Raw genomic sequence first — 23,540 nt, 5'->3', positions numbered from 1 at the left:
TCCATTTAACAGAACTATTGGAAATGAGAACCAAAGCTAATGACAGAATTGACATCAGAACTGAAAAAACGTTTGATTCACCGATCAATTTTTTATATCAAGGTTGTTGTTTATTGATGATAAAATGCATTTATAGCCATGTGTGGTATTTTTTCCATGAACAATGGCTCTTTGCACCTTGTGTTATGATATCAGAGACTTGATAAAAAAAAATGAGACACTCATCGCAAAAACTTAAGCACAAGTAATAATTGAAATATAAGTACAATCACTACTCATGTGACTATCACCAATAAGAAGAGCAGATATAATCAATTGTCATTACAATTCCAGGGCATACAACATTGTAACCATATTAACCTAATTCTTTAGTCACAACTTCCAACCTTTCATGTAATTTGGGACATGTTAAGAATTTTTTATTCTAATTGAATGAGCATACGGATCAATATGACTCATATATGTAGAGCATCCTGAAAACCTTAATGCTATTTCTTAGTGGAATCTTAAAATTACATGCAGGGTTTATTATGGTTTCTGGGATATGCATAACATTCTCTCCCAGTTGTTGCCCATGTTTGACTAATATTATTTCATATTGGGCTGGTGACTAAATGAAACTATAATTTTTTAGGCATGTGATACCTGTAGGACAAAAATGTCAGTATGATATATACACAAACCTTTGCAATATTCATATGCTTAAATCTATTGAGTAAGGATTTCAAAATAAAAGATGTTTGAGTAAGGATTTCAAAATATTATTATTATTACTTTTTATTTGCCCAGAGATCACAATACAAAAATACCAGGTGGGTGAAGTATGTACATGATATAAGGCACGTCAATGAGGAGCAAAGACACAGGCTCAGTTAAGATACATAAAAGAATAGATGCTCATAGTTACATAAGTGTTTGGTACAAACCCATGAACATCGGCTGTAACATGCACATACAATATCAAATTCAGAAAAATCATTGATCACAAACATGAATCAGACCATTACCATTGCTAGAAACTAAAAGTATGAACTTACTGGTCGGGAATATTGTTGAGATATTCATCAACCGAGTAAAACATATTGCATTGTAGATATCTTTTTAGTTTATGCCTGAATACGGCAGTTCCCTGTGTATCCTTGATACTTTTGGGTAGTTTGTTAAATAATCTGATGCCCATTTCATTGGGTCTTAATTTCAATGCTTTAGTTCTTATATTCCCATAATGGAAGTCATTCCTGCCTCTGGTGTAATGATGATGATAGGCAGAGTTAAGAGAATAGTTGCCGATGTTATTTTTTATATATAGAATTAAAAACATAATGTAGATGCATGGGAGTGGTAGCAAATTTAATTCATGGAAAATAGGCCTTGATGGAGCATTGTAAGGTTTCCTGGCGATGATTCTAATAGCTTTCTTTTGCATTTTAAAGATGGTTTGAGAAATAGCAGCTGATCCCCATAATATTATACTGTAGGTTATATTTGAGTAAATTTCCCCATAGTACAAATTGAGTAGTACAGTTTTAGTTGTAGTTTCATACAGGTGTCTTAATAAGTAGCAAGTTGAACTGAGCTTGTGTTGGAGGGCTTTTACATGAGTATCCCAAGAAATATTTGCACATAGAGAAATACCTAGAAATTTGCATTCTGTCACACGCTCAATTGATAGGTCATTGATTTTTACCAGCAGATCATCTGATATGTTCTTATTGTGTGTAAAGTTTACTATTTTACTTTTATTTACATTTAAGTCTAGAAGGTTGTCTGTACACCACTTGTTTATAGCAAGTGTGACAGACTTAGCTTTTTCCACAAGGCTGGGATATGTTTGTGTTGATATTATTATATTAGTGTCGTCAGCGTACAACACTGGTATTATTCCATCATTATTTGGTAAGCAGTTAGGTAGGTCATTGATGTAAATCAGAAAGAGGAGTGGCCCAAGGGTTGAGCCTTGTGGAACACCTTTGTTAACTTGGTATGCTTCGGATGAATATTTTGACCCATCAACTGATAACACTACTTTTTGAGTGCGATTATGAATAAAGGACTTCAACCAGTTTAAAGGACTTCCTCTAATTCCTATTCTATTGAGTTTAATTAGTAGTCTATTGTGGTTTACATTATCAAAAGCCTTTGACAAGTCAAAAAACATTCCAAGAGTTTTGCGTTTAGCATCTAATGAATTAAGTATGCTGTCGATTGCCTGACATATGGCAGTTGTGGTAGACCTTTCCGATCTAAATCCATGCTGAGAATTAGAAAGTAGGAAGTTTTTTTCGAGATAAGATGCTATTTGCATATACATGGCTTTTTCGAATATTTTAGCAAATGTATTTTGGACGGCTATTGGTCTGTAGTTATTCAAATCATTTACACAGCCATGGTTTTTATAAATGGGCACTACTTTTGATTCTTTTAATTGGGATGGGAAATAAAAGATGTTTGGGACAGCATACGACTATGGATGGCAGTATTTTGTTTGCCAGTATTTGAGCCATACTAAAAGGAACACAAAAGATCTATATTTTTGTTTTGGGTCTGCTAATAGATTCAAATTACTTGTTATTTCAAATTAAGCAGGATTAAAATAATAAGGATTTACTGTAAATGTTTCAGTTTCCAATGAGTTTGAGCCTATAATTCATTTTTATCAATGGGAGACAGTTTGCATGCTCTAAATCATACCAAGTAGTCTTCAGCTGTGTTTGTAAAGTTAGATTTTACTAATGCTTACACATTTCAGTTGTCTTATTAAAGTATAATATTAATTGATTTGCAGAAATAAACTAGGGTTTCTGACTTTTGGGTTATTAACATTTTGTTTTGCTCTTTAAATAGGAACTCATGAAGATAAATTACCAGAGGAGCAAGGAGTGGTGGAGAAAAAAAAGATGAGCATAACATTTGAAGAGTACAAAACTCTCTCCAATATGCTAGTTCTCCACATGCGTCATGAAGAAACCCGAATGGAAAGAGATGGTGAGTTGAAACATAACATTTTGTTTTAACACTTTGTGTTTATCATCGGTAAAATGGAGAAATATTTTTGAAAATGATTTATTTTGTTAAAATAATGATAATAACACCATTGCTTAATAAATTTTAGGTTTTCTCATTCTCTATTTTACAAATGTAGTCAGCCCCAGAATAGAGTACCACCCCATTCAGAAAACCTCAGTTTTGGGAAAGGTTATTTTCTGAAATAGACCCCCTACCTTGTATGGTAAAACCCTTTATTCGCACTTATCTAGGGACCCATGTAAAAATAGATAATGCAGGAAAATGCAGATAGTGTCATTGTCTTATTTTTGCCTATGTTCAAAATTATCTAACCAACCATATGATGCTGTGAAACCTTAGATTCCTGCAATGTCCTGCAAATCCTTAGAATGTGCAATACTTATTCTTTTAGATGATGCCATTCACATGGATGATTTATCATTTAAAAATCACTTTTTCCATATATTTTCTTGGCATATTTTCTCTTTTTAGAGAAATGTCCTTACAGGTTTGCATGTTTCAGAATAGAATCGCGATTGTTCACTATTGTATTTAGTGTAGAGGCCCGCAATTGTAGATGGTTCACTGGATCAATACAGGTTCTATCGTGAGAATCAACTAGTTCCAAAAGTTTTATTTTGCCCGCTGTTGAAAATGTCCTTTTTTACCTCATCTTACCATTTTCCAGCAGGATATAATTTATGTTTCAGAGCAATTGAGAAAAAAACTTAACCCTTGAGAATCAGAGCTACCTTGATTTTCGACTAGTGCAAACAGTTGTTCATCTACAAAATTGTTTGAAGAAAATAAAATGAATTTTGATTCAGGGAGGTGCAGTTTTGATATGATTTGGCAATTTAGAATACTTATTAATATTCAGGAGCCTATCACTGTTATGTAAGTTACATCAATGCAGTTAAAATAATCCCAGTTGTCAGCCACCAGTTTTTGCATTTTTCACACTTCATCATGTTGGGTCAAAGTCGTTTTCATTCTTTATAAATGTTCAACTTATGTGCAATATGAATAGAATCCCTTAGGTTTTCTTACAATGTATAAATTACATGGCTAACTCCTAGGCATACAATGTATTCATTTCATAGCCCAAACCTTTTTCTGGCAGCCTGAGATTACAAGCTTAAGTAGTTCAAATTTGTGTTACTACCCTGCTGTATTCAAATTCTTCTGAGAGATTGTTCATATCACTGTTCTCAAAGATTGTTCACATCACTGTTCTCAATCATCTTTTTTTAATTGTATGCATTCAAAATGAAGTCAAAAGAGTTTTTTATTATAAAGGCTGATGTACATGAGTAACTGTTTTAGAAAGTGAATTTTTTTTTAATCTAGCTCATATTGATGCAAATAGTAAGAAAGCTAGGCATACAATGTATTCATTTCATAGCCCAAACCTTTTTCTGGCAGCCTGAGATTACAAGCTTAAGTAGTTCAAATTTGTGTTACTACCCTGCTGTATTCAAATTCTTCTGAGAGATTGTTCATATCACTGTTCTCAAAGATTGTTCACATCACTGTTCTCAATCATCTTTTTTTAATTGTATGCATTCAAAATGAAGTCAAAAGAGTTTTTTATTATAAAGGCTGATGTACATGAGTAACTGTTTTAGAAAGTGAATTTTTTTTTAATCTAGCTCATATTGATGCAAATAGTAAGAAAGCTCAGAATGAAATTGTGTAAATATGTGGTTCCACATATGCTGTAAAAATAAGAAATTGTATGGGATATGATAACAATGTAAATTGTAGAAAGTATTTCTGATAATGCTAGTACAGGGTTTGATTTTTAATTTTAAATAAGTTACCAGTGTTGCTGTACAAAAGAAAAAAATCACTGCTATTTTCATGAGGTTAAATATTTGCAGAAATAAATTAAATGATTTTAATTTTCAAAAAACATTGGCTAAAAAAGTTGCCTTTGAAAAAAATTACTTCCTTATTCATGTAGAATGATTAAGTCTAAAAATAGGTATTAATCGAAAGAAAATTATTTCCGATTTATGTCTACACATGTACACTTGCATGTATTTCAATTAAAAAAAGATAGTATAATATCTCAATGAATATCCTTGGAGAAACATATTGTCAGAGCTTGAAATAAAATAATCTTGAAGCTTTCAGTCAAGACTTGTCTTTGCAATTGAACCAGTCATATTTTTTATCATCAAAAATGATATGTTTATTTCTATTTAGGTGAACATATTTAAGTAACAGTCATTTAAAAGCATTTAATAAAAGAAAAATATTAAGTAAACATAGAAGGGTGTGATTTTTCTGTGGTCATTCATACTCAAATTTCAATTTTGGTATCTGTTTGGCATAATTAAAGAATGATGTTTGTGCCCATAATGCTACTTAAAAACAGGTTGTATATAAGTATTGTATCAAATTCATGAAAGTAGGGCAGTTAGATTTCTGATAGTCATACAATTCTTAATTAAGGTGAAGTCTTCATGCAGTGTACATCTTGGGCTGGAAATCACTTGGTTTGTCGTCAGCCATCTTATGGTTGTTTCTATACAGCCTTGGCCTCACTTTCTTCTCATCAAACATGTAAAATCAATCAAATAGGTGCTGTACTTAGGGGAATGCATGATTTTTATCTCTCACTTACCCATAATGACTAGAATTTAGGGTAAAATATGACATTAGGCAATGTCAAAACAAAAAAATAGAATTATCATGTGAATGCTACTGAGCATTGAATTCATTTCTCTTTCTTGTTGGGTAATGGGTATTGGAGAAAATATATGGTAATGGTAATGTTTTCAGATGACACATCTGTAATTTATTCAGTTTTTTATATTGGTAATGTGGTCTAAGACATACTTTTCATGGGACATTTTGGGGAAATTTATCGTTTTTTTTTCATGTTTTGAAGAATAAAGTCACTAAAAACCTATCACATCAAAATGTTTAGAATTTTAACCACCATTTAAAAGTACCATTAAAACCAAAAAGTTAAACCTAAAAATACTTTATAGCACAAATGGAGTATGTTGTAAAATTGACTACAGGAATAAATACCTTATGTTTAGTAACAGATTAAAGTATGTTTTACATTAATTCCATCCTTGCCCACCAGGAGGAGCAAGAAGAAGAAAAATGTTAAATTTGACTTTTGTCCTTTTGAACCTCAAGCAGTGGTATATATTTCAAATTCTTATATTGGAATACATTTTTCAATGTGCTAAATTCAGATATTTGGTGAATTATTATTATTGGTATTCTACTGGTTAGGGTAGGTTTTGGTTGGAAAATTATACAAAAATACATTTGCTTACCTCTCCTAACAAAAAGCATTACCGGAAATTGGCCGCTACAACTCTGCATAATTCTTTCCTCCCTTCAATCCATCCAACATGCCTATCCTATTCCTTCCTCTGCCTAGTTTGCTTCCCTATATCACAATGGTTAACAATCCATTACCAATCAAAATGCCCTAAATTGAACTTTCCTGCCTCGTTTTGGCTTCATCCAACAATCCTATCTCCTCTCCCAGCATGCTTAGCACTTCTCATATGTTTTCCTTTCAGTCCACATCAGTCCATTTTGTAAATAAGGTGTAATGTATGTATTGTTTTTCTTTAAGGTGTTGACTCGCGCGATGAAGCTGGTTCAGATGGTCTCAGAAAGAGTGACCTTGTTGCATGGTACCTTGAGCAGGTTCAGGAGTCTATAGAGAGTGAAGAGGAACTTCTGCAAAGGAAAGAATTAGTAGAAAAAGTCATAGATCGTCTCATATTTCGTGTAAGTTTTCTGTAAATTGCTGGCAGAACAAACACCATTGTGTATTCAAGTAATTAAAATCATAACTTTTCTATGGATTATGATTCTATTTTAAAATTAAAAATTCTATATTTGCTATTGCAAGTCACAGTAGTGTAGGGATAGAGTGTTGGACTTCTAACTGGAGGACCTGGGTTAAATTCCAGGGCATACTTTTGGGCTCCCTCTGCTTCACCAAATCTGGGTGATTTTTTGGTTACAATAACATCAACGGAAACCATAGGTGGCTCAGGGAAAGGAGCTGGCCCTCCTACCCTGGTATGTGAGTTTCACATACCATTAGGCTTAGTATTGGGTAAAATCTACCCTTTCATATCAAACTGAACTTCAGGTTGATAACTTTATGGTTTATATTTGTTAATTTCCATTTCCAGTATTGGTAAATATGCATATACTTGTATTATAGGTAAATCAGCATGCACAGTAGAAGCTCGATATACAAAGTGAGATCAAAAAAAGATAGGACTGATTTATAACTTGTTTATTTTGATGGATACAGCTTAATTGAACTTGTCTCCTTCTAAGTACATGCCTCGGCTGACGACACACCTTTGCCAATGTTTCTTCCAGCTCTCGAACCCTTCCTGGTAAGCCACCTTAGGGATCCTTGTCAGGTCCGCCCTACAATTAGTTTTAATGTCTGCAATATAGTCGAATCGGCTTCCTTTCAAGGTTGATTTTAACTTTGGAAACAAAAAGAAGGTTTTAAGAAACTCTGGGTCGACATTGGCTCGATCCAGGAGTTCCTGACTAATATCTACACGTTTTTGTCTCTGTTCATTAGTCAGCACCCGTGGGACGAATTTTGATGCAACGCGAGTCATGCCCAAAATGTCTATCTAAATTGTCTGATAGGATCCAAAACTAATGTTCACTTCCTCGGCTATCTCCCTAACAGCAATTTGCCTGCACCAAATTGCCACGGTGGGGGTCTGTCGAAGTGGAAGGTCGCTCCGTTTGCGAATCTTCATCTGTCGAGGTTCTGCTCGATTTAAAACGACTGCAACCCTCAAAACACAGGCTTCGGCTCATAGATTCATCAACAAAGGCTTGTTGCTTGCTGAATCATTCCAAATGTCTCCATAGCACTTTTGCCAAGTTTGAAACAAAATTTCATGCACACATACTGTTTGCTGTTGCATGCGGTGAGATACAGGTTAAGACACATACCGCTGCTGCTGCGTAACAACTCGACATAAACAAACACAGCGCCTCTTGTTTTAGTCGTCAGATGTGTCCCGAGATGGTGCAATTGGTCTCGTTTTGATCTGTTGAACAGTTTGCACAGAGTAAAATCAGTTTGGTCTTTTTTTTTATCGCACCTTGTAGAAAGAGCTAATGGTCCCTAGAAAATTGCTTGCTTTCTCAATTCAGGTTATTACAGATGGTGATTTAATGCTTACCTATTAGCTGATTTGCATTACTTTTGAGGATTGCATTACTTTTGAGGATATCATAGTCATCAGAGTGATCATTTCATATTGTAAGTATAATGTTATCTGCCAAAAAACTGTTCATTAGAAATTATCACATTCTTTTATCGCTTTGGAGGATAACAATTGGATGCATTGCTGCATTTTAATAATAAAAAACCATAAACACAATAATCAACCTGAAGGTCAGTTTGGTAGGTGATGGTAGAGTTCACCCAGTACTAAGCCCGACGGGGGGTGAAATTCACACATCAGGGTAAAGGAGGCCAGTGCCTTTCCCTGTTTCAATTAGGGTTTACCAGGAAGATCTGGTCCGAAGGAATCACAGTTTGGGTTGAGCTAATGGTTCCCAGAGAGGCTTGCCCGTACTTAGAACCCAGGCCCTTCGGTCAGTAGTCCACTACTCTATCCTTGGACTACCGCAACCTACCATTGTAATAATATGGTATATCAATTTTTGGTGGTTGAACTTCATGACTATACTAGTTTTATATCATGAACAGGGCTTTATTGGCGAGAGATCAGACATTGGAATGGGTTTAGGTTGTAATCTATTTATGCAAAGGCTTTGAGAATTTTAATTTTTGTATTTTTTAACTGAAAACTATGTTGAAGAATGACAGCAAAAGTGCAATCAGCATGATGAATAATTTTGCAAATATCTAAAGAAGCAGGCATAGACATTGATAATCTAGAGCCAAAATGAGTACCGTATTTGCAGGCATATAAGATACACCAGCTTAGAAGACACCTTTTAAGTACACTTTGTTAAGGAAAAAATTTCATGAAATTTTTTATGCAAACTTTATAGTTATCTATGTCCATAAAAATATAACTAGAGGACATAGCGAGGTGCTTCATTTTAATCCCCAATCTCAAAACTCAGACACTGACCTTCAGAGCTAAATGATGAATCGCTTGAATGCCTCTTCTTCAAAAACTGAGTCTTTGTGGAATAAATTATCCTCTGCACCATTAAGTATGTAAATAAATCCACATTTCTTAAATGATTTTACAACTGTCTCATTCATAGCATTCAAAGAGGTTTTGGCCGATACACAAATCTGTGAAATGCTAGGACTTCTCCCTGCTGAAGATGTCATTTCAATCGAACTACCCCATTTCTTATTCATTAATCCTTAAAATGGTTTATAAATGCCAATATTTAAAGGTTGAAGCTAGCTTGTTAGCACTCAGGAATTACAGCTACACTAAACTCATGATTGTCCATGCTAGTGAATCACTGATAATCGAAAAACATGGATAACCAAAGTATGGATGATGAAGCATTGATAATTGAAAAACACAGATAACCAAAGTATTTGGAAAATATGGTCAAGATATAAATTAATGAATATACATGGAAGCTCTCCTTTTTCATGCCATAAGATTAATTTGAGTTTTTTTATTCATGGAAAGTATATTTCTTTCTGTTTTTTAGCCATTTTGTAAGGGTGTAAATATAGATTTTCAATAACATGGAACTGTAATAAAGTGAAAAGCAGAATGCATTAAATTCAGAAAGCTTAACCAATCATGTAGCCAGGGAAAGCAAATGGCTGGTGAAAGATGAATTTTAAAGAAATGGTCGCTAATTTAATTCGTATTCATCATATGATACTGGCATTTGATGCGTAGTAAAAAACTAGGTATTTGCTCACCTTAAAGGAGAATATGGAAATTCCCAGAGCTGATGAATGTGAAGGAAAAAATAAATAGAGAGTACATATAGCACAAAAATTTTTGAATTAAAACATTAAACGATTAGTGTCGACAACTTTTGAGTTGATATAATTAAAAGCTTTTTAAGAAAGCCCTGGTATTTCAAACGTGTTTATTTTGTTAAAGTATTAAAGTTTCAAAATATTTAATTATTTTTATGATTGTGATTTATTAAAATTTTGATAAGAGAATAGCTGTGATAATCTACTAAATGGATAGCACTGTATTTGAGTTGAGGTTGATATAATTTTTTGGAGCTTTGTGGAAAACTAAAAGATTTGGAAGCTTTGTAATTTTAGTATGCATGCAAACTTATTTGATGGCTCTAAGGGCGGTAACCCTTGAGAGAGGATTTCACTTTTGGGAATAAAAAATAGTCTGCTGGTGACAAGTCTGGACTGTAAGGGGGGAAGGAAATCGTCCCGTCACGTTGCAGAAGGTCTTTGCTAGCAGACAATCGACTCTTCTTTCGGTCATTCATCAAGACCTTCGGGACGAGTTTAGTGCAGATCTTTCGTGCTTAAAATTGCATGCATGCCAATTAATTCAAGCATAAAGTAGCTGATTAAAATCCATTTGACCCATTTTCCATTTTTCCCCAATATATTTAGTGTAGTTATAGAAATGCTTTTTGTTATTTTTTACATGCCTGATTTCTGGATGAAACCTGATAAAAGTTGTATTAACTTGGGAAAACATTTTCATAGAAATTGCTTGATGAGACATTTCTCTCCAAGGGTTGTTACACTCCACTTGAATGTGATATTTGCTGACCCATCAGCTAAAATAAATGAACTATTTATGTTCCCTAGGTTAAGTAAAAATGTAATGTGGCAGTGGGACAACCCATATAAGAACCAATATTTACAATTTCTGAATGTGTGTAATCCATATATAATTTTATATCATGGCTCATTTACTATAGTTGAAAAATAAACTCAGTCATTCATAACACTGGTTTTTATAGTCCCCAATAGCTGTATTAAATCAGCATTTTACTTTGTATGGTGTTTGAAAGAAATATTTCATTCTATGAAATGAAGAGGTGGATAATGGCTTCTTATGTAATTGGCATAGTTATCAATTATGAACCTAATACTGTTTTCTATTCATTTTTGTAGGATCAGGTCTTCATCCCCTTGATGAGCACTGGTCTCAAAGGTCAAGAAGCCCAGTCTTTGGAGGATAATCCATTACTTGTTGTTCATCCTAATTATGTAGTCAATACATAAAGTTTGCCATTTCTATGAAGCTATTTTATTCTAAGTGAGTCTTGATAATGATGTTTGAATGTTTACCACAGTTTCTTCAAGAGTCTCTCTTGTTGAACCTAAGTAATAATGTTACAAAAGAAATGAAAATTCCACTGATGTTCATAAATATATATTTTTAACAATAAAACTACACTTTATAAATATTCGTTCTTGATATCAAATTGTCACCATTAATTACTGTATTGGCATCAAACACCACTGGAACTGATTCATAGCACAATGTCCTTATGCAGCTTTTTTATCACTTTCACAACAATCTTGAAATGGAACATTGTCTAATTTTGCAGTATCTTCAGTGATTTTCAACTCTGAAATAACATAAAATTCAACTATTACAACTCAACAGTAATGTTGACCACTAAAATAATTGACAGATATGGATGAAAATGCAATGTTTAAACACACTCAATTGAGGAATGGTAAAAGACATTTTTCCTGTACTTAATGGCAATACATGGAGTGATATCAGTTAAGGTATTGATGGGAAGAGGATGCCAACTTTACTCTCCAAATAATGAAACACTGAATGCACCTATGGAGTACAGTATGCAAGGCTTGGCATGTGAATGACATTTTCACCAGAAAACATAAAAGGGAATGACCAGAATGAGCTATATTATGTGGTGTCTAGTTTGGGAGCACTAAATTTTTCCTAAAAAAGAGGAGGAAAAGAAATGACTGGCCTAACTTTATCTGAAGACAGCTCGAGGGGTCTCCTCTCTATGTTTTAACTGGAAGGCTGTGAAATTTGAATTTTCTCACATGAACTCATGTTATTGTCAAATTGATGCAATTTTTACAGTGTGGACTGTTCTCCATTTAACTATGCTTAGTAAAATCATTTACTTTAAGCTTTTGAACCCCAAATTAAGTAATACCTCCAACACCACAGAATTAAGATGATTTTTTTTAATTTCCAAAGTTTCATCCATGACGTTTTTGTTTATTTTATGTACATAGTAAAATTTTTGCTAATAAATTGGTTATTAAGGCATGTGCAAATATTTTTTAAAACAACCATTGGAGAAGTTACCGGTTGTCACAGTAAAATCTAAACAGTGACAACAATTTATTGTTTTTCTTGCAGGTGTGGCCTTAATTAAAGAATTCAAATTAACAAACGGTTTAGAATATTTCATCAAGATACAAACTGGCCAACCATCCTTGAAAACTGGGAATAGGAAAAAAGTTGGAAAATATCTGACCTTTGGAGGGAATGTTATTTTACTGGAAATCAGATTATTAATCGGCGTTTGAAGAAAAAAAATAATGTACCTCTTTTCTCCATTGGAAATCAATACACAAATGACCTCAGATGTTGTTGCCTTCTGTAATAATTACTACTTCTATTCAATATTAATGGCTGAACTAGCAATTTTTAAAAGATACTGTACAATGAGTGGTACATTCTATAAAAAGGCTAGGAATTGTGCATCACTTATGTGTCCATTGAAAGCACATTTGTATAGATAATTTGGCTAACAGTTTCTATGAAACAAACTCTAACCTATCACAGAGCTATGAATTTAGTGCTAACCATAAGGTTCTTGATTTAGGATACCATGTCAGATAAATACTCCATAATGAAAATAAGTTTTTTATTACCAACGCATGCCTAGGGGCATTGTTAATATTTGTTTATTGATGTTTTAGATGGATGCCAGCTTTTAAAAAAGTGTCATGTATTGTTTATATTCATCTAGCGGTTGAAAACTCTCTGAAAGCCTAGTGAAGTAAACAGTCTATTGTTAGCTGAATTTCATTCACATGAGCCATTATTTGAAACTTGTTTTATTCATTATTACCATCTTATCAACGCACTAATATCCAAGCTAGATGAGAAATTGCTGAAAAATATGTGAATTTAGTCATGGTAATTGAAATTCATTGGGAATTATAGGTAATGACAGTGATGGCACAACATCACGGCAAATTAATTTTAACCCTATTACACCTGGAGACAGAAAACAGCTAGTCAGTCACATCTATTTATTCTGCTAGTCGATAGATGCAAATGCGGAGAACTGCCTGGGAAGTTGCACATTAAATTTTAACTGAACAATATTTGACCACAAAGACATTCATATTATACAAACATGATTTCTTTGGACTCCTGAGTTCCTTTGCAACATTGACATTTTATTTTCAGTTCTCCAAGGCATAAAAGAAAGAAGTTGGCAATTGGATGGTAACGGATCACATTATATTTCGAATTCTAAGGAGAATAAATTGCCGAAGGTATCCTTAAACACATCCTAAATATACATCACCATGGGGACTTATCAGTCTACTCATTTGTCAGTCATTTACAACACTTATAATATTGCTCGAATGTAAAAACTTCAGAATTTACAATGAAGCACACATTTAACTTAGAAAGATAAATGTGTCCTATTGAGGCGAGCTCATCACCATAACGCTCTATGAAATAACAAGTGTATATTTATTCAGTAACAATAATGGGTTATATCTTTAGAGGCTACAAAAATACCATTCATTTAGCATTTAAAACTTTGATATCATTAGCGATGCGCAAGATCAACAATTCAAGTGAATAGGGATTTAATTGTAGAACTTAAATTATTTCGGTGTATGTCTCCATATACCACTGCCTCTATATGAACATTAACCACATACTGTCTTACCAAACGTATTTGGAGATACCATTTTCGCCTGAACGACTGTGGTGAGGAGCTGCTTCTCCACTTCCATCGCGTAGGTTATGAGCTGAAATTCATAAATTATATTTCACCCTTTGGTTAAGGCTAACCTACTCAAATTTACAAAATTCTTTCTATTAGCTGAGCCTACCTCCTTAATTGCGTCAGAATCTTCAACGTGTTTACTCTTTAAGTACTCTTCATTTATTCTTTGTCTACACGCTAGAAGATAAATCAATATTAGCTATAGTCCGCCGATGAAAGTGGACTCAATGCCCAAATACTACCTTTTAAAGCTCGGTCGTCGCCTTCAAACACTTTTTTTCGCGCCATGTGTAAGTTCTTAAAAGACCTCAATACCTAGACAAATTATAAAATACACAAGCAACATAATTAGTATTTCGCATGATAATGATACAATAAGCAAGCCACATTATTTCCCCAATTTACCTCACGCTTAAAGGGATTCATCATTCTCTTAGTCGTTATACGGATGTAAGTTAGAGTAGCAATGTAATTGTTGAAGAGACATTCTTCACAATCGAATACGTTGCGCAGACGAAAACTGTATCGAAGGTTCGATGTTAGTTACCTCTATAACTGGAATAATGAAATAAGTACACCTTGGTGTTATGAGTATTCCTTAAAACCAGTTCTCATAGATAGTTGATGATTTTAAAAATTTAACATTTTTACAAGAGTATAATCGATACAAAAAAATAAAATAGCTCGATTGTTGCCCAAACGCGTACGTGAACAGGGTGCGGCACAATGGAGGTAAAGGGTTGAACAGATGAAAATCAATACTTTTTTTAGACTGTTCAAGAGCACGAGCGTAGGTGCAATTGAAGTTACTTTGCCTGATGTAGAACTTCTAAAATGCCTTCAATTAGATGAAAGACAATGAATTTATGAATGTTCCCTCTTCGAAATATTGTGGAAAATACCATTGATCACTTGAGAGTATTGACAATGCAGATAAACATTATATTGACAGTAAATTCGTGTCCCTGGATATTTTTGTTCAGGACTGGTAGGACTATGGTTCTTCAACACCGTTGTTCATTCCAATTTAACCCAAGATGGAATTTTCATCAGCGTAATGTCGGCAATATGTATAATATTGACCTCCAACACTCACAGAATTCTTGATCAGGTTGTTTGAGTTATCCTAATCCATTGATTATAATTTTTGTAAAACTTGGTCGCTATTGAGTACGTAAATATCATTCTAACTTAGTATTTTCAACTAATCTTTACGGACATAAATAATACAATCTGATGCACAGGTTAAATGCTTTAATTACAATATTACAAATATATTTTTCATTGTTACGTTTTACACTAAACCACCTCATGTAATCCAAAGCAATGGATAAGTTAGGTAGCAGTCATACCACAGAATACAGATTGTTACCTAACGGACAAATGCCCACAAAGAAAGAAGTAAATTACCCTTTGTGATTCAGTAATATTTGTAATTATTACAACATCATTTTGCCACAAGGTATGTCCCATGAAACGGAAAAATCACACGGCATAAATAGGGTAATTCATTACCTTTTCCACTGAGCATCGAAATTTCTAGTTGCCAAAATTGGTATCATTGTCCCCATATTTTATCAGTCCTGATTATTTTCCTCTTTCTTCTTTATCGTAGAAACCTCTCTTCTTAGTTCCTTCACAATCGTTGCCAGAGCCTCTGGGTTGATTCCTTCTTCGCACAACCTTACACAGATTGTCAAAGTTTCTCCATCTAAGCCTGTATTTAACAAACGGGACATTTCCATGACTGTCTGAAAAGTATCACGAGCATTGATGAGATTCGCGGTAGACTCTTCCATGATGGTTCACTTATGACGGTCCCACAAATCCTTCCTATTTAAACAGAGATCACTTCCGTAAAAACTTCAAACAGTAGCTTCATGAAAAATTCCAAAGTTATAGCCAACTACAAACACCTACTACCTTTTCACCAGGATAATTTGACGGTTAAAATCTCTTCTCTTATAGAGACCTGAAACGTCAACACTAAGGACGTTCTCTCACAGATCAAGTGAACTCATTTGTATCAATTTTATTTCCGATGACATCTCATGAATATTCAATTTTTGAAACTAACATGAAAAATCGGTGCATACTATAATTGTACTCAGTATTATTATAAATACATATTATATGACTTTTATCATCAACAAATTTAGGGGCTGCCTTTAAACTATACTGTATATTATCATTGGCTTCATTTTTCAAACAAATTACAAGCGCCGCGCGCTATTAGACAAGTTCGCGTAACCAATGATGACTGCTGTCTTGCGTTTTACAATCGTCAATATAGTGAGAATGATATTCAAAGACAAGGTGTGGTCAAGAGTGACAATGATTTATTGGTAGGGGATTAGCATAATACAGTGCAATAAAATGATATCTTGATTAAATAAATAAAGAAATTTTGGGATAATGTGGGCGCACGAATCTGTTGTCACTATAACAAAAGATGGATGATGGAAGATTTTTTCCATACATTTTAATGAATCATCACAGTTCACTCTTTCACCAAATATATTTTTTTATTGTAATATGCCAATCATTTGCATGAAAGGCTATTAATAGCGAATAATATTTTTTGAAAGGTTCCGGGTCGTAATTTATGGACTTATCTGAGAAAAATATTAGATAGATTTGAACTTTCAGATTGGAATGTGTATTGAAGTCTTGCTCGCTAGTGATTGTTTCAGAGTACCTATGGATTTATTCAAGAGCACATACGAAATTTCCTTGTCACGTCATCTTCCTCCTCTAAAGATGACGCATGAATGTTCGACTTTACTTATTGAAATGCCTTTTCAACTTTGTGTTAACTGCTGAGTAAGCATCTGCACTCCAAGGAAACCAGAAGTTAATCTCTTGACGATAGATCCCCGGAAAATCGACATGGGGTCTCCAGCTTGTGGGAGAAATGTTGTCTATGGCATTGATTATAAGTAGCATTACGCTATATTATCCCATTATTATTGGCTCACGACAAGTATTTCATCGATGTAGATAACGGCTCATAATACATTCTAGTTCCGAGGTGGACCCTCTCTTAAAAGTCGGAGTTGAGTAACTTTTCAGGAAGAACTACATGGATTGAGGATACACTCCCATCAGCAATGCGTACAAAATATTTTACAGTGGTAATGTTTTCGATTAGAATCATAGAATTCTAAAAAATATCGACTGATTTCCCGATAAAATAAGAGAAAACTGTATCTTGATGGCATCCACGAATAAGTATATTTCATTTTTTCTTAACTTCGGTTCAGTTCAAACGGGACTTCGGTAATTATCTGTATACACCTCGTGGTAGGTGATTCATCAATTATCGAGCCCATTATTGCATTGCCTAAACTAAAAACTGCCTCGAGGCTACAATTAATTATTACGGTTCCAGTACAGAGCACAGTTTTTTATTATAATTGTCGATCAGAAAGCGTAATTCCGTGATAATTCTTCATTTCTAAATACTGCTGAGCGCATGCGCGGAGAAAAAATGAACATCGTTTGATATGTATATTGGGTAAAATTGTCAGCTGTAGTGTTAGGGCTCAATTGTATTTTCATGAAGTTTATAGGATATACCCCCTACCGATGCAAACTACCATGATAAGTGAAGGAGCATACGCATTATTTTTACTTCTCCTTCTTCCTTACATCCATAGTGGTGAGTAATAATGTTGAATAACAGGCGTTTCCTTTGTAGTATGGAAGGAATGGAATTCTTATGTTTTTGTTGTATTGTTATCGATGACTATTGCTGACTACCAGTTTGTTTTTAATGGCTATTGCACTGAATTTCATTCTTCGGCAATCCGTATTCAGCCAGAAGATCTGTATTTAGCTGAATATTATGCCAAACTATTCGTCAAATACAAACAATCTTCATTGCGTTTATGGAGATCGCGATGGTTGTCCTGTCAAGAAAATGTTCCAAAGAAGTCTATTATATTCATTACAACAAGTAATTGCAATATTGTAATCTTAAAAGTGTTAACATGAATGAGTACGCACAATTTTTCTTAAAAACTGATGTACATTTGCGACGTGTCAATGATTACATTTTGAATCTATCATTAAGTTGTGAGCCATCATTAAGTCTCTTTTTATGCACTACTATTTTGTTTTCATTTAATATTTTTCTTTGAGGTATAAACTAAAGGAAAATTCTGTTGTAAATTTGATTAGTGTGCAAATGTTAACTTTGTCTAGTTGTTTTTATAAGATCTGCAGCACGTAATATTTTCATTCTTTTAATTGATAAATATTTGGGAAAATAATGATAACTAAACTTATTTTTTTCTCATTTTCCCCTTTTGTTCACTAACGAGCCAGTATTAATCAAAGTGCATGTTGGGGAATATATTCCCCAACATAACTATGCGTAAATATTTATGTTTATTATTATTCGTGGAGAATTTCAGGAAGGACAATTTTTTCTCATCAGTTTGACGTTGGAAGGCAGAGTTAAGCTGAAATTATTCAATTAGTAATGTATTCATATTTTAGTACCTCCATTCATATGATTAAGTAGCGAAGATTCACACATTTTTCAATTTCTGTGTAAATTTACACCTGGGAATACCCCTTGTCTAAATTCTGCGCCCGCTCGGCAGAATTGTTCACGACGGAGGTTGACCTTGAGATAACGACGGATATACCCCATATGCGCGGTTTATAGTCACTCTGGTGATTGCTTGCTCCACCTTTCAATTGCCTTAACTATCTCCTCTGTTTGGAGCTAGATTTACTGCAGCCTTATGCCTTTTTACGGGTTTCCTGATTTTGGTTAAGCTTAAACACCCATTTTCGTGAATTTGCCCAAATTAACTCCCATATTACAGGAAATTCTTCTCGTCAGCAGTATGGGCAGTCACATCAGTATATCCTTAGAGACCTACACACGTGACTAATTCGGGAAAAGTTTCCTGCCAGTTGCCGAGGATGGAATAATAATATCAATTTTTTCGATTTAAAATAGACTTTAGAATATTTCTAATATTCTGAATGGTTCACTTCTGGCTTTGTTTTCAATTTTAGCACCATCCAATCTATTTGTTGTACCAATTTAAATAATTCGATTTTACTGATCACTAAAGAATTGAAAATAGCATTTTTCAAGGTGATTGTGGTTGTGAGTTATGATGTAAACTCCCACCAATTTTTAAGCCCATGGAATAATTTTGTCCTGTAGTGTCATATGTTTCACATGCTCACAGACAAGCATCATAGGTTCATATTCCATATTACTCACCAATCCTCTATGATGTGGGATATTGTATCAAACATATTGGCTACACATTGTTATCAATCTTGTTAACTGTATTGGCCTGAAAAACAAGTTTCAGATATGATTGAAATTTGGGAGGAAATTTTCTTTTGTTTGGTCTCAAAATGTGACTGGAATGCATCAAAGGCTAAAGGTCGATATTCAAATTTGTACGCCGGCTGGGTTCTTGGGGATGATACTTTGTGTGATGTGTTGATTGTTGTTGTTGGTGCACCATTGTTTTGGATGCCTTTTTTGTCTGGGTGGTGTGCCCTTGACCTTGTATACTCTGGTGGTCTCCAATAGATGATGAAAACTTGAAGGATTCACTGGCCTCTATACCTCTCTCTTTTTCTTGTGCCCATTCTTATTATCATCATTCAATCTGATTACTTGCACTTTACCTCGCAACATAATTTTAGAAAATGAGAATAATGCAAACTGAGTAGATTACTCCTATTAAATTAAAGACATTATAAATAGAAATTAATTTTTTTCAACATGGTATTAGTACTGATATAATCCAGGAGACATTTTTTAAGTTGATATTTAGGCAGCCCAAAGCAATTCTTCATGATTTGTCTTTTGGGATGTATGTGGTTCATAACTGCCATTAGAGATAATTATGATTTGATTGAATATGAAATGTTGATATCTGTGGGAGGAGCTGAGATAACGGACACCACCAAGTAAAAAGCTCTCATTGAGAGGTGTATTTTTATTAATTGTAAATTAGAAATGTTCTGTATTTAAGGTGTTTCCTTTTTGATGAATTTGATAAATAAAATTTTGGAACTTGATGGTGAAATTAATCAATTGTTTTTTGGTACAAATTATTAGAAATGATAAGTTTATCATAGATGTATGAGAATGATTTCTTAATCAATACTTTGTTTATTATTTCACATGATAAGCTGATCTCTTTCTGTTTATTCAGCTCATCGTCTAAACGAATACATCAGCCACTATGAACCAGTGTCCTATAATACATCGGAGGTTGCTCGGTCTCATGCACGTGCACGCCGCTCAACATCGAGGCCAGGGGATGAAAATGTCCACATTCGCTTCTCAGCTCTTGGTAGACGCTTCAATTTGCGCATGCGACGAGATACCGCCGTCTTTGGAGAGGGCTTAGTCGTAGAGCAGGGGGGAAGCCCAGTAAATGTGGATACAAGGCATATTTATCATGGTCACTTAGTAGGTAAGAAAGAAAGTTTAATAAATGATATACATTAACATTACATTTACATAAATTGTAAGTCATTTGGTAGTCTTTGTTTATGGGGGGCAAAATGTATTAATTTTTCTTAAATTTATTTCCTTATTTGTTTAATATTAGTTCATAGTTGTCACTCTTATTGGTCCCTTGTTGTTGAGTATTGAGTCATGACCTTTCAGGGTTTACTTTATGAAAGAATTTTCTATGAAATCACTGTATAAACTCGTTTGTCATATTCATTGTTTTAAAGGCAGTCACCTCAATTTTGGAAATCAAAATATTGGACGAACTGAAATACTTACACGTTTTTAAATGCTAAAATGATGTTTTAATGAAAGTTAATGCATTTACTTGTTCGTTTGTGGTAGCTGATAGAATTTCCTGAGAAAATTATCTTGCCTAATCAATGACAAACTGATTCCATCAAATGCCAATGAAGAGTAAAATCACCGTCACTTTCCTGCCCAATTTGAAAATACCCTGCACATCTAAGTTTACAAAACAGGGCTACTTTAGGTCTCATATACTTTATCGACAATCCAGGACTTATTTTTGGTCTTCACTATTTAATCCTCATTATGATCCATTTACATAATTGCATCACTCATGGTTTGCTATCCACTATGCTTATTACTTCTTCAAATGGCATATGAAGAGGTCAATGATGGAGGCATGTAATTTATTTTTAAATTGTGTGTAAATGGTAACACTGTTTAGTTCTTTTTAAATATTTCTCGAGTGAATCCCATTATTTGTCAAAGACTTGCAGTTTATTCCTTAAGACTTAATGACTGTAAAAATTAATAATCTGTCTTGAGTGTTTAGCTACATTCAAACTAATAGAACCTGGGCTGCTCAAAAATGGAATCCATATTGACCTTACATGCATTTATTTTGTAGTGAATTAAGTCCTTTGAATAGGTGCTTCAAGTGTATAGGTAGTCTGAATGATAGTTCACTCAATCATTAACTTCTTCAACCACTTGTAAGGCATATAAAATACAAGCTGTATGAATTATCATATTATTATTGAATCCTAAAGTATTCAATAAAAAAATCTACTTTGAATATGCACGACAGTGTGCTTTGCCCAATGAATATATTTTACTTTTGTCATACCAATTAATCTTTTCCATTTTATAAAAAGGATTGTGTGTTGCTTTTTCTTTTCAGGAGAGCCAAATTCCTATGCATTTGGCTCAATCAACAGTGGAGTTTTCGAAGGAAAAATAATTTCACCAGTAGGAGGGTCATTTTATGTGGAGAGAGCTCACCATTACTTCCCTTCTGGAAGACAAAATGTCACAAATCATACCTTTCATTCGGTTATTTATTCTGATGGAGATGTTGAGGATCCATATGAAAAACAACGAACTGGTAAGCTGCTATATATATATTATCATGACAATCCATGTATAATGTAAGTGATAAGGCCTCCAATTGAAGTGGTGTGTTTCTGTGCATTTACTGCTAAACAAACTCCAGTGTTAAAGTTTTATTTTCCTCCTTAAGTTAATTTGATGTAATTGGCTCCTTACTAATAAATCCATCATTATAATGAGTTGTCTAAGGGCCTGGTGATGTGAGGAAGTATGTATTCACATGTAACTGGGCCTTGTAAGGATTACATTACTTGACCTGTTATTTATGGAAAAAAGGAACAAATTTTGTAAGGAATTATCTTATACCTTTTCTCTTTAAGCATTGAATGCTGTAGTTTTAATGTTTCCTTATTATTGTTTTCCTGCTGTGGTGCCAATATTATATTGTTTCATAATCTCCTCCAGTGAGTAGTTAATACACTCATGGTCCATCATAATCCTTTTGAAATTTCTGAACAGGGGGTAATCAGCATGGGGAAATTATTGGAGCAAATAATCTGTTAGTAGAGTTGTTATAATTGAGTGGAAGGTTGATAGCCTATAGCAATAGGAAATAATTCTTACAAATGAGTGACACTTCCTTACCTCTTATGCCTCGTTGAGTGTTTTTTGCTCAGGTTGAGGGAGCCTTTTCATCTCAAGGTGCTTTTTGCTAAATCAGTCCCATCAACAGTATATGCACAACAGTGCGCAGTATATGAGCTAGAGGTCCTCTCACTCAATGTGGGAGAGGGATGTAACTAGCCCCTCCTCCCTAGCTTCAGCACCTATGACTAAGAGATCTTAAATCACTTCCTTACCAATTAGCCACAGACTGACAGTAAAATAATTTTATTTTTTATTGAAAATATTTGGAATGCTCATGTGACTTAATAAACCACTTCTCTTCAATAACACTTTGTTTTTCTTTTTTTACAAAGGTCATGTTGGAGGATGTGGTATCACAGATGAAGTTGTTCAGTGGATGGACAGAATCCAAAATTCTGCAATAGAAGAAAATAACTTCCATTCAGATTCTTCCTCACATTCTCAAAGTTTTCGTGGGAACCTTTGGAGTAATCCAAGCCTCAACAGTGTGTCCGATGAAGGTCATCATCCTCCATTCAGAAAATATGGAGAAAAAATGAACACTGGAAAGTATAGGAACTCTGAAATTCATCAGAGAATAAAGCGAGGAGCCAGGCCACCCAAGGAAGAGAACAAAAATACATGCTCTCTTTTTATACAAACTGATCCTCTCATCTGGAGGCACATATCAGAACAGGTAATATAAAGAGTAATCAGCGATTAAATTCTGTGTTGGTGCTATGATTATTTAAGTGCTGTTATTACCATTGCTATCGTTTTAGGTCATAGATGTACCATGCATTGGTGACAGGTTACTGTGGCATTGTAGGGAAGTCCTGACTTCGGCTACTCATTTTTTTAAAGGTATTTCAGCGAGTCTGATGCTGAAATACCACACTTAATAACATTTCATTTAACATCAATTCATTGACCTGAAAACTGAAAATCACCTCAATAATTACTTAACAACTAATTTAAAGTCTCCTAAAAATGATGGGAAAAAATAAATAAATATGAAAAGGAAAACTGTTTCTAGGTTTATAACAAAATATATTTGATATTAAATATGTCTTAGAATGATATTTGATGTTTTGATGATTTAAATTGTGCTATGCTCAACCCATCAGTTCCACAATTTTCCTCTCACCTAACTGTTCCTACG

At 34.0% G+C, this 23,540-nt stretch overlaps 3 protein-coding genes across 4 annotated transcripts in view; 2 read left to right on the top strand and 1 right to left on the bottom strand.

Moving 5' to 3' along the window:
* Mcm6 (minichromosome maintenance 6) overlaps positions 1-11,230 on the top strand; it is a 35,629-nt gene extending 24,399 nt beyond the window's left edge. Inside the window, exons 13-15 of the mRNA XM_071587663.1 lie at positions 2,845-2,985; positions 6,617-6,774; positions 11,090-11,230. Of these exons, the coding sequence (XP_071443764.1) occupies positions 2,845-2,985; positions 6,617-6,774; positions 11,090-11,200 (410 nt within the window). The 3' untranslated portion in view covers positions 11,201-11,230. The remainder of the gene's footprint in view (positions 1-2,844; positions 2,986-6,616; positions 6,775-11,089) is intronic.
* A 105-nt stretch (positions 11,231-11,335) lies between these two features.
* LOC139690299 (complex III assembly factor LYRM7) lies at positions 11,336-14,661 on the bottom strand. Of its 2 annotated transcripts, XM_071587667.1 has the most exons (6): positions 14,599-14,660; positions 14,353-14,502; positions 14,190-14,262; positions 14,054-14,124; positions 13,888-13,969; positions 11,336-11,550 (listed from the first exon to the last, which is right to left on the bottom strand). In XM_071587667.1, exons 2-6 carry the CDS (start codon positions 14,374-14,376, stop codon positions 11,468-11,470), a joined length of 333 nt encoding a protein of 110 aa, XP_071443768.1. In that variant the 5' UTR covers positions 14,377-14,502; positions 14,599-14,660; the 3' UTR covers positions 11,336-11,467. The 2 variants fall into 2 exon arrangements, with proteins under 2 accessions (XP_071443768.1, XP_071443767.1); XM_071587666.1 differs by having other exon boundaries at positions 14,353-14,661.
* A 2,811-nt stretch (positions 14,662-17,472) lies between these two features.
* The window catches only part of kuz (zinc-dependent metalloprotease kuz), a 41,064-nt gene continuing 34,996 nt past the window's right edge, over positions 17,473-23,540 (top strand). Inside the window, exons 1-4 of the mRNA XM_071587608.1 lie at positions 17,473-17,608; positions 20,148-20,411; positions 21,603-21,806; positions 22,732-23,075. Coding sequence (XP_071443709.1) covers positions 17,536-17,608; positions 20,148-20,411; positions 21,603-21,806; positions 22,732-23,075 — 885 coding nt within the window. The 5' untranslated portion in view covers positions 17,473-17,535. The remainder of the gene's footprint in view (positions 17,609-20,147; positions 20,412-21,602; positions 21,807-22,731; positions 23,076-23,540) is intronic.

The sequence above is a fragment of the Hetaerina americana genome, unplaced genomic scaffold (genome assembly GCF_022747635.1).
Source record: "Hetaerina americana unplaced genomic scaffold, ioHetAmer1.1.p SCAF_3, whole genome shotgun sequence".
NCBI classification, from domain to species: domain Eukaryota; kingdom Metazoa; phylum Arthropoda; class Insecta; order Odonata; family Calopterygidae; genus Hetaerina; species Hetaerina americana.
The sequence above is the reverse complement of the archived record's forward strand: the minus strand, read 5'-3'. Positions and strand labels throughout refer to the sequence as shown.